Source organism: Megalops cyprinoides, chromosome 4 (genome assembly GCF_013368585.1).
Source record: "Megalops cyprinoides isolate fMegCyp1 chromosome 4, fMegCyp1.pri, whole genome shotgun sequence".
Classification (NCBI taxonomy): domain Eukaryota; kingdom Metazoa; phylum Chordata; class Actinopteri; order Elopiformes; family Megalopidae; genus Megalops; species Megalops cyprinoides.
Genome location: NC_050586.1, coordinates 44,516,239 through 44,528,350, shown reverse-complemented (window position 1 = coordinate 44,528,350; position 12,112 = coordinate 44,516,239). Strand labels below are relative to the sequence as shown.

Below are 12,112 nucleotides of genomic sequence, written 5' to 3'. Positions count from 1 at the left end.
TATCCAGATGCATTACTTAGTAATTTGTCAAATATAAGTTATGTAAGTTGCCTTTGAGATAGGTGCTGCATAGCAAATGAATAATGTGACAAGGCATTGTGTGTCCTTTTTTACGCAACATTGTAGTTGAATCACAGGGTTGCTGCGCTATATTCTGTTCTAGTACCTTTCTGGTGCTGCATCTGAACTTATCTTTACAATGTCAGTTTGTTCAGCAATGTTCCTAATATGTTGACAGATAACACTGTTAAATATTTGAGAGGTTCTTTTTTTTAGAATATTGGCTTTGTCACCAGGAATGATAAATTATGGTATGCTGTTTTGATGGCAGATGAAGTAGATAATTGGCATCAAAATGAAGAAGACTAGACTATCTGTGCAAATTTTCACTGGTTAAATTCCAGCAGATTGAAGTCCAGGAATGTCATGCATTGGCAGTGTGTTTTGTACAGAACAAGACAGAATTGAGAGTGAATTCACCACTAGTGCTGATCTCACCTATACACTATACTTTCAGTTTTGTTCTGTGTAACTGACTCTTGCTTTGATTGGTGTTATCGGGTAAAGGGACAGACTGGACCAAAATGAAATTGAGGTGGCAACAAATGCTTCAAAGTGCTTCAAGTCTTCATAATACACCTTCTGGTTCTTTTTCACTTCTTGGAGAAAGATCACCATACCTGCATAACAAAATGTGGCAAACGCTATGTTGACTGTCTGCCTGCGGCCATTTTTGTGAAGCTGGAAAAAGATGTTTGTGGCTTAATGCAATATTTTCGCACTGAAAAGTGCAATAAGAACACCCTCTGCTGAAAGCATCACTCAGTAATATTTGTCCTCTTGTGACATGTTCCATGTTGGCAACATACAATTGCATTAATTACAACTGTGGTATATAACCGTCTAAGCCTGAATTTAGATAACTGAGTGATTGTTTCACTGGCAACCAGAGCCAGGGTTTTCATATGTGTGTCTTTTGACTCTTGACAGACATATTTTTCTTCATGTCAAATGCACAGTTCATGAGACTATTCAGTCTCTGTGAAAAAAGGGAAAAGGACAGAAAATATGAATTTACACATTTTTCAACAGTATATTTTAAATACAAACTACAGGGCAGAATTTTAATGACAAATTGAAGAATATCTCTCTCTCTCTCTCTCTCTATATATATATATATATATATATATATATCACATTAAAGTGGAATGAACCGCATATATGTATGTATGTATATGTGTGTATATGACATTTGTTAAGAGATTTAGTAACAAAATATATTCATTAAAAAAAAAAAAAAAACTGTGTACATTCAAGTTTAATTACTGGCAAAAGCCACAAAAGAACACTGATTTGATACATATTATGCTATGATACTTTATCTACCTTGGGTTTCTTCACAAAACATGCATTCATCACTGGGCAGATCGCTGAAGATACAAACTTTATCTCAACAACAAAATATATAGTCCTCCTGGAATAATGGAAACAACCATGTAAGTATTTGTTACTATATATTTAGACATTAGTTGCTTCAATCACACACACACACACACACACACACACAAAAGATGTGTAAACTGAGAGCATTTTTGAGAGCAAATTTTGCACTGTTGATGACAGCATAATTGTGTTGTCGTATTCATGAAACCAACTGCACAAATTTTTGCAGCCGTGGTCACAAATTGTTGCTTGTCATGGTCAGAGTGGCTATGTAAAATATAAACAGAAATGATGATAAAATGGCTGAGACACCTGATGTTGAATTTCACCAGTTTTCATTGAAATTAAACTTTAGTGGGACTACCGTACAACAGTACCGTCACACAATAGTAGAACACCGGCCACCATATAAATATATAGTAGAGCTGGCCGGTGTTCTACTATTGTGCGATGGTAGTCCCACCAAAGTATGTATATATAAATTAGTTTTGAGAAAATAAAAATCCTCCATTTTCTAAAAGACTTTAACTTCATTAATTTAAAAAGCATTTCTGTTCACAACATCCTTCATTTAACATTACATACTTGCAAATATATAAAGCATTTGATAGGATAATTAACTTTAAGCCTAAGATTTAGTTATTTAAACCCTCAATTCCCTGAATTGTCTAAATTGTGCTTTGAAGTTAGTAATTATCTGGCTTCATGGTTTTTGACATGAACATTGTTCCACCCTCGTTTTGTTCATATTAGGTACTTGCTGTGTCTGTATTGTCTCAGAGTGTCAAGGCACAGGCAAGGACTCAGGCGCGGACCACGAGAACTCCAGAATCCAGGCGTTTATTAACAGAATGGTAGAACAAACGGGCAGTCCAAAACAGGCAGCGTCAAAATACCAGGAAGGCAGTCCAAACACAGTCAGGAATCAAAGCCGGGGACAGGCAGGGTCAAACCAGGTAGTCAGGAAGATCAGGTGAACAAGGCAGGACAGCAGGCAGGAGCAAGGTCGAAGAGCAGGCAGGGTCGATTCAGGGAACAGCAATCAGGCAGAAAACACAGCGGGAACAAGACAGGTAAAAACACACTGCAACAAACTGGCAACAAGACAGAGACAAGCAGGGTAGATATAGGGCTGGGCTGATGAGGAGATGGGAAGCAGGTGTGTAAGCAGGCAGGAGGGGATGATCGGGTGGGCGGAGACAGGGCGGAGAGTGGGGCAGGGCTAGAACACAAGGAAAACAAAAGCACATGGACAGGGAAAAACAAAACACAATAGCTAGGGGGCGGGAGCACTGACACAGAGTTACCCTTGCAGTGTCCCTGCTTCTTCTGTCTCAGTAAATGTTTCAATGGCCTTACCTTGTACTTAAAGATAAACAAGAGAAAGACATTTAGAATCAGTTGGTGGCCAAGCTGAAACCTAGATAAATTGCAACTTTGTTAACAATAATCTTCAAGACAATACCAAGATACATTATTTTATGGGTATTTTAATATCAAGTCTGAATCAAAGTTACATAGAGTGATCACAGATATATAATTATTTTAAGTGCTTTGACAAATTGGTTTCAATTTTACTTCAAAATAAAAAAATCCAGCAAGAAGAATTTGACCAAGAATTTTGACCATATAAGTGGCAGAACAGGAGAAAATATATGAGGTTAAGACATTCTTGAGAGATGAGGGCCATTTTTTTGCACAATATGTCTTGTCTTTTCTATAAAAAATCTTCAGGGGTGTTGAGCTGAAGGGTTTGAAAGTCTCGCATCACTGATGACAATATGGTTAATGAAAAACATAATACTGATGCTACCGCGCCACAATCCACAATGTGTTACAGGAAATGAACAAAGAGGTGTGAGCTCAGCTGAGAACTATTTTTTTCTGAGATGTGATTTTTTTTTTTTAATTTATTTTTTGTTTTGTTTTACATCTATCTTATAACAAAATTATCCAATGGTGAAACAGAGAGCCAATTACAAATGAACATTGGTAGGCTGACTGGTAATGAGGCAGTTGACTGAAAATTGGAAACATGAAGTCCACCACTTAAACTATCAATTCTGCTGTTAAATTTAGCAAAAGGCTCTGCTAATGTGATGGGCATAGACATGTCCCCTCTCATGCCAGCTTTATCTGAGTGGGCAGAAGGGTCTGGAAGTTATCTGGGCCAAACCACTGACCGTGTCAAAGAGCCACCATTACTGAGCTCCTCATAGAGTGGCCCACTGGAGACATTGTGGTAATTTTCCTCTCCCTGTTCTATAATGAAAGTCTCAATAATGAAGCCAATAAGCTGTGGCCTAAGGACTGATTGGCTTCTTTAGACTTCAGACCACTAATGAGCCTTTGTGTACTTTAATTCAGAGTGAAAGGGGAATTAGTGGAAAAGAAGTACTTCCTTCTTCACTCATGCAGTTGTGTTGTGTGGTTTATTGAAATGGAACAGTACGATTCCAATGGCCATATTTGTTACAGATGTATGCTTATTTTAAGGGCTCCTTAAGGTTCCTTTCTGAGTGAATAATACATATAGCACAATGGTTTGAAATGTGTATAAAAGCATATGCTAAAATTTGCTGGTAAATGGCACACATCACAATATAACATAATGTCTTTACTTGAACTTGTGTATATGTATATATTATTATACTGGTGCATTGCTGTGCTACTCTACTGAATCATCAGTTATATTGGAGCAACTGTAATTTTGGGTATTGGATATTGCTGTATAGCAGTGTTTCCCAAACTTCTCCTGGAGGACCCCTTGTCCTGCATGTTTTAGATCTCTCCCTGCTCCAACACAGCTGATTTAAATGACCAGTTTGTTATTAAGCAGCTTCAGAAGTTCATAATGAGTCGATCATTTGAATCAACAGTGTTGGAGCAGGGAGAGATCTAAAACATGCAGGACAAGGGGTCCTCTAGGAGAGGTTTGGGAAACGCTGCTGTATAGGAAGTTGCTGTATCAAGATGTACTGTTACATGCTGCTCTCAATTTTACTTTACAACATGAATGCAAATAAAAATACTCACATGCAGGAGAGTCATTGGTTAACGTAGGCATCCCAGTTTAAAGTGTTCAGTTTAACACAAAGTTATACTATTCTTTGCTGTCCACTGTCAAATGGCTAGGTGTCAAGCTTGGTTGCAATTCTGATGTTGATTTAGTCCACTGGGCTTGAAACATCATTTAGCAGATGCTCTTACCCAGAGTGACTTCCAAATAAGTACATCACAATGCTATGGGTAGTTATTGAAAAGTACTACAAGAGGTCAGTAAAATACTGAGTTAAGTGCTAAACTGGTGTAGAGTGCTAATAGGGATAAATAGGGATAGATAAAATAGATAGAGAGGAAGGTAGACTAGAGCTAAAGCTTGAAGCTTAATCCTGAAAAGCTACTTAAAATACAAGTAGATGACTGTACAACTCACAATGGCTGCTGCTGATCATAGCAATAATTTACCCTCAACTTTTTATTATGGATTACACTTTTCACACTGTCACATTGTCTCCAAGCATCACTATCTCAAAGTTCTTGTGATGCTACACCTTCTAGCATGTCCAATATATGACTTATAATAGCCTTGATGAATAGGTAAAAGTGTCCATGTGATTAATGGGGAAAGTTTTCAGTATTTATGACTTCATTAAAGAAGAAAACTAGAAATGTGACCAACCTATGTGTCAGTGCATTTATTTAATATCATTACTAATAATAGTATTTAGTAATAGTGTAATTCTTGATTACATAGGAGTTTTGATATACATAATGGTGTAGTGGAATACTTGGTTGATTTCTACATATAAAATAATTAAATAGGCCTCTGCAGTGAGATCTGCAACAGCCATATATTAACATTCAATTTTGTACCACGCTAATTTGCTATGACTGTCCATTATAGAAGGTGATATTATAACCCTGTTTACAAGGCAGTAGTCACTAGGGCCTATATACCTGAGGCTTTTAGAGTAGACGTTGAATCATCCTTTTCTGGAAATTGTATGTTGGAATTGTAAAGATTACCCTTTCTACCATTTTGGAACAGTGTTATACAGTATAACAGAGTAGTATGGATATGAACTCTCTTGCCTGAGACAGATTCTTGCTTGAGTCATAAAATTGTATACACCACATTATGAATGTATACCTTTAACTACTGTAAAACATAAATGTGTATTTCCACAAAAGATTTATCAAGTTCTGTATTATGATTAAGATAAGAAAATATGCTGATGTAATAATACAGTCTATACAGAAAACCACTTAAAGACAAATCTCTTCTGATTGCATTGGTCTGTAATCAGATCCTCATTTGAGGACTTCCATTTCACTTCATACCGCTTGTTGTTCATCATTTCCTCTCATTTTCTGTGCTTCAAATTTAAATTGGCTCAGGTGTGCCTTTGCGATTGCCTACTTTGATGTGCAGTGCCATGGAAACTTCACATCTTAAAGGCTTTGGGAGTATGTGAACTGGATGGAAGTCCATAAATGCTAAGATTCTTTTCCACATTTTGACAAAAGAGTGTTTAGTGGTAAGCACAGGACTTGATGGGTGAGTGCAAGTGCTCTTGTTTCTGAAGGGATCATACAGTAATACAGAGGAAAAAAAAAACAAGGGATTTCAGTGTGGACAATGTAATGTCATATGCTGAAGTCTGTGACTGAAGCCCTTTAACTCCCATTAAAAACATTAATAGTAAATGCATTTGGCATATTCACAATGGCATTGAAAACACTCTGAGTGTCTATTGGAGTTTTCAGTTCTGTAGTAATGTATTAAAATATGTATTATTTAATGAAGAGGCTGGTTGGTACAAACTGTGTATTCACCTTAGAGACCAGATTCACTGTTCATGCCCAAACTTCTCCAGTGAACAGGGTTACAGTCCAGACTCACATAGAATTAATTGAGTGTCTTTTAGTCAAGGTATGAATTACATGCACCTTTTGACCTCTGGCTTAGATCAGGCCCTTTGATTCATCCACCTGTCAGAATTGTTTACATTTCTGAATCACAAAAAATTCCTTCCTTCTCTCTAGGAAGTCAGAATGTTCTTACATGGGCTTCGCGGGCATTTACTTGTATTAAGTACAGATAATATGCAGTACAACAGCTGAAATTCACCAGCCATTTTCCATTTTATTTTACTTGGGTTTACACAGCCTTACTTCATATACTGAGTACATCTGCACTCCAGAGCAGTGTTACCTCCACATTCATTCAGTCACACTTCAGCAGTCAGAACTCAGGTTATACCTCCCATGTTCATGTTAGATTTAACTGCACTTTAGACTGCAAGCCATTTTCCAAGGCCCAGGTGCTGAGGTGCTCACAGACAGCCAGTGCCATTTCTGTCACATTACGAAACATCTTGTAAACCTTGCAAATGCATATGTTGCAATGGCCTACGCTTTTTACCCATACATGAATTCAGATGCAAAATAAGTTTCATAAAGTTTCATAAAGTGAATGAACGGGATCATATGATATAGATCTTGTTTATTTGTCAGCATTATAATGTCATATTCTGTTGCTGTCATTCTGGCAAATGTAACAATTCTGGGGGAGATTCTTTTGATTCCATAGTCAAACTGGAAATTTAAAAAGATTTTTCCTCCAAAGCTATTCCTGGATCAGCATTTTCAAGCAGACCACTAGACAGGGCTTCACTGTCCAAAAGTAAAGTTGAAAAATACCTCCTTTGATCTTTTCCCTGTAGAAAATAATTCCAATGAAGTGCATTTATTTTGTAAAATCAAATATATTATCATACATATGTAGCTATATTCTTTGTAGAAGTCTCAAATCATCTCAAATGTTGATTATTGTCAGAATTGAATTATGTCAGATAGTTTTAAAACAGAAAGATCATACAATACCACATTTAAGTGGCACAGTTTAATAAATAATTGTTTTTAAAATAATATATTACAATAATATTAAAATATATTAATATTATATTAATATTTTTAATATATTAATATAATATATTAAAACATAATTGTTTCTGAGAGGAATGACATCATGTAATTCAATCAAGCCCTCAAAATTTATCACAATAGCCTGAAATTTGTTTAGATATCAAACTTAGGCAATAGCTGAGAATCTGGATTTTAAAAAAATGGTAAAATAGAAATTTCACACCATTTAATGTCATCTCCATCTCCACCATCTCCAAAGGTGGTGTCCCATAGCATGTACATCTGTAAATGCATGGTGACTGATGAAAGAATTGATATGTACTCATTCTTATCTGTACCTTCAGATAAGATTAAGATAAACAAGCAATCAGGTATTTAAATTCTATTAACTAGTGAGTTGCTGTTTGCATAGCATTCTCTCTGGGGTTATTTCCTGGTAAACAGATTGGGCCTTTGATATCGATCTGTTTGTATTGATGCGTTAGGATTACAGCTCTGTGTTGGGCCTATGGTGTTCAGTACAATTGATTCTGGTTATCTTTGAGCAGAGTTTAACAAAAACCCAATGGTAACGCCTTTCTGTTGGTAATCCTAAAACATCCTTGAATTGTGTATAATCTGAATTGAAGTGCAGCAAGAGTACTTGTAAAAATGCATCACCAGTTCACCCTATGCTCACACTTGCTGAGTGTCATGTCATTTCTTACATTACCTGGAACAATTTTATAATTATTGATTGCAAATTTACTAGGTGGATTCATCTTCGTATGTCCAACCAGAACCTTCCCCTTGTTTTATGTTTTTCAAAGAAGGACACTAGGTGCCCTCCAAGTTTAATGTGTAACCGAACAGCATATTTTCTTTGAGTCTTCACTTTGAATACCTGTATTTGCACTTTGGACATTTTTCTTTTTTTGTAATGAATGTTCACACATACTGTAAAATTAAATATGCGGAATGCTTCAGCAGGCCTTTGCGGTGCTGATCCATTTTTGTCTGATTCACACATTATTGTTGTCATCATCACGCTGACTGTAATGCTGCCAGGCCATTTGTTTAATCTTTCTCTGTGGTGATAATTTTTGACACCAGCTACTTTCTATCTATGATCTTTTTATCTCTCTTCTTTTTTCCTGGTCTTTTTCCTTATCTCTTCATTTCATCCTGTTCATAAACCATTTGTTTCTACCCTCCCCTTCCCTCTCCCTCCCTCAACTAACTAACGTTATAGAGGACACACCTACACCAGTCCTTCAGGTCCCAAGCCCTGTGCCCCCCACTTCTTTGACTGACTCCTCTCCTCCCCCACCAGTTGTCCCGAGTTCCAGTGCCCTCCCCTCCGCTCCTTGTGATGTGGTTCCTGTCCTAGTATCCAGCCGCTTTGTGCGCCTTAGCTGGCGCCCACCGGTGGAGACTCATGGGAACATCCAGACATACACCATCTATTTTACCCAGGAAGGCATTAACAGGTATGCAAGTGCCACTGAAGAAAATATTGTTTTGTTTTTTCCTTTTTTCTCACAAACGGGATTTTTCCCATTTTCCCTGTGGTGGGTTATTAATACAGTAAGACGGGGACAAGTGAATGTACAAAGTATCAATTACACAGGAACAATAGCATGATTGGCTTTATTTGGATGGACTTGATATAGGTACAGAGCACTCAGCAAAGTGATTTCACTATGTGAAATCAATCAATAAATCAATGCAGCAACTACCTCAAATACCTTAGTGCTTTCCTGAGTGCTTTGGTTGCTACTTAGAACAAGTAAGGCAGCATTTGTAGACAAATGCTCCAAAATAAGGATTCTTTTACATAATCGGGGTATGTTCAGCCTCAGGATGCTTTCATATTTTTGTATGTGATCCAGGTTTAGCCGCAGGCTCTCATTGACAATGAATGCAGTATTATCAGTGAAGACACCCATCTTTCTTGTTAATACAATACCCTGTATGTCTTCTGAGAGGGAAATGTCCAGAAGTAATTGTTACAATTGTTCAAATACTTTCAGATAGTGAACATTAATTACATAATTGAACAAAATCAAACAAAGCAGGAATCCACTTGTGATTTCTTAATTAATCTGGTAAAAGCATTAACTGAGCCTCAGGTAAAGCCTTTATCTGTAATGTAACAAAGAAAATAAGTATAATTATGCATTGCATTGTTTCATAGAAATATAGTGGAACATGATATTGTGATAGAAATATAGTGGAACATGATATATTGTGAATGGATATTAGCTTTTATTCATAAGCATACATAATTATGAATGGTAAAGTCAAATGATAGCCCAGCAATACTGTGTGGTCAATACAACTGAATAAAATGGACAGATGCTTGAATAAGGCCTAAGAGCATATGCATGGCACATACATCCACATACTTCCAGCACCTTTATGCAAGGGGTGTGGTTTAATTCTGCCTATAGCGAATGACATTTAATTTGATTAAACTATTTCCTCCACCTCTCAGTGGACGACTTGAATGTTCTGTTTCCTTCTTCTTTTGTTGTGAATCCAAGAAGAACTCAAACTAAACGTCTGATATTTAGTGAGGATACTTTTACTTCTACACCTTTGTAAAATGCATGCCGCCAGGAAGCATATCACCTTGAAAAGCTAAAGGAGATTAAAGGAAAATTAGACAGCCTGCCTCTCATGGACAGTGCAATAAATTCTACATAAATAAAAAAAAATTTAAGAATAATGAAGAAACTAAAAAGCTTGTCTCACTGTTTTTCTACAAGAAAGTGCATCCCAAAGTATTTCTGGTTCTTTTTTGGCTCAAATTTGTTCATATGTGTTATTTAATTCATTATTAATTTATTAAATAAACATCTGTTCCTCAGTTCTGCTTACTGTAAGTTCCTAATTCAGTCTAATTATATTGAGCTTCATCCTTTTGAATAATAAATTTCATAACAACCTTTTATTATTGTTAATATCAACAACTGAAACTGCAAAATTGATGTCTGAGAAAAGACTTACCAAAATGTACCAAGACAAACCACATTACAGATGTTCTTGTTGATGTTTTGTGCAGAGTGTTGTTTTAGTGCTTTTTCCAAAGGGAAACTTGTCGGGAATAGGTTTTGATAGCGTGTAACAGGATTTCAGTTTTTTATATGACGTCACTTGAAATCAGACTGGCAACCCTGTCGGGAAGGCCGACTGTAGTTTATCGCAAACAACACGCTTCTTTAGTGCAATTTATTGTCTATTCAACCAGCGCTAGCTCGCTACAGCCCCTGCCCCTTTCTGCTCATTGGTGGAACGTCAGTTTTAAGGGGCGCGTCATCTTATTCGGAAGAACATGGCGGCGGGAGCTAACTGAAGCTTAGTAATGCTAATGAAAACATAATGAACCATGTAACATAACACACGCTCTACATAGTATAAAAAATAAGTTACGTGCGAAAGGGTTAAAAAAATTAATTAATTAAAAAACCTCTCTCGCGTGCTTATCGCCAGCATGCCAATGATTACGCTGCCGCGTGCCAATGGTGGCACGCGTGCCTAAGGTTGCTGACCCCTGATACGTCTACTGCGTCATATCCAATATCTCACGGTAACAATTTTTTTTTTTTCCTTGAGGAAATAAACCCATTCACTTTGAAAACAGTCATTCATATTCTGTGGAGAACTGCCTTTGCAATCCAGTTGATGCCTTCAAGTGATCAGAGACTTCAAAGACTCAGTAGCATTAGAGAAGTACATAAATTAGGTCTTTGTCAACTGGGGCAAGAATCTCTGGATGGCAAAGCATTTTGCCACCATTCATTTTTTTTGTTGTTTAGCATTTTCTATGTCGGTTATTACATAAAATTGAGTAAAGGAGCCATATGACAGTTTGTTATTGGTTGAGAAGCTGGCAGTTCTGTTTCTTATGATCCTTAACTTGAATCTTTGGGGTATTTCAGAGAAAGGGCTGTGAACACCTCACAGTCTGAGACCCTGCAGCTCACCATTAACAACCTGAGGCCAGAGGAAACCTACCTCTTCAGATTGGTAGCCTACAACGAGTATGGGCCAGGGGAAAGCTCCCCGCCACTCAGGGTGTCCACAAAGCCAGAGTGTAAGTACCACTGACCTCACCCAACAAAAGGGCACATAGATACCAGGAGGGGTGGGAAGGGGGCTGTTAGTTTTAGGGGCTGACCATTTTTGTTCCAAAAGACAGGAGTACTACTAAAGATGTAATGATTTAAGTTATAATATTGCCTGAGTGAGATCAGCAAAATTAGCTTATTTACTTTGTGACATTCATCTGCTGTACATCTCAGGTGTGAAATGTAGCTGGCTGTCACTGAGGTACAGTGAAAATGCAACCCCAAGGTTCACAAAGTTTGACTGAAACCTTAACAAAAACATTTTGTATATAAATCCTCAAGAGCAAAGACATCATGTTCAAATTCTACAGCTGTTTTGTACATTGAAAAACTATGTTGTCAACAGTATACAAATTAGTTGACTTGTTACTGTGAAAACGACACTTGGACGTTTGTATCTCACCCATAGAGATGCTCAAAAGATGTATTAAATGGTAAAAAAATGTAAGAAGTAAGACATCAAACACTGTACAGTCTTTCAGATCGATGCTGTGCTGCCTGAAATGTTTGGTCAGATTTGATGTGCAACCTGACCTAATTTGCTTCCCCATGCATTGCACTTTGCCTTGTCGTCGTTTCCTTTAGTAAAGTGAAGCCACACTTTTGACCGTTTACCACAGTCCATC

The 12,112-nt window shown here is 37.1% G+C and overlaps 1 protein-coding gene across 1 annotated transcript in view; it reads left to right on the top strand.

Moving 5' to 3' along the window:
* Positions 1-12,112, top strand: part of LOC118776507 (netrin receptor DCC-like) — a 195,831-nt gene that overhangs the window by 82,384 nt on the left and 101,335 nt on the right. Inside the window, exons 8-9 of the mRNA XM_036526869.1 lie at positions 8,687-8,843; positions 11,298-11,452. Coding sequence (XP_036382762.1) covers positions 8,687-8,843; positions 11,298-11,452 — 312 coding nt within the window. The remainder of the gene's footprint in view (positions 1-8,686; positions 8,844-11,297; positions 11,453-12,112) is intronic.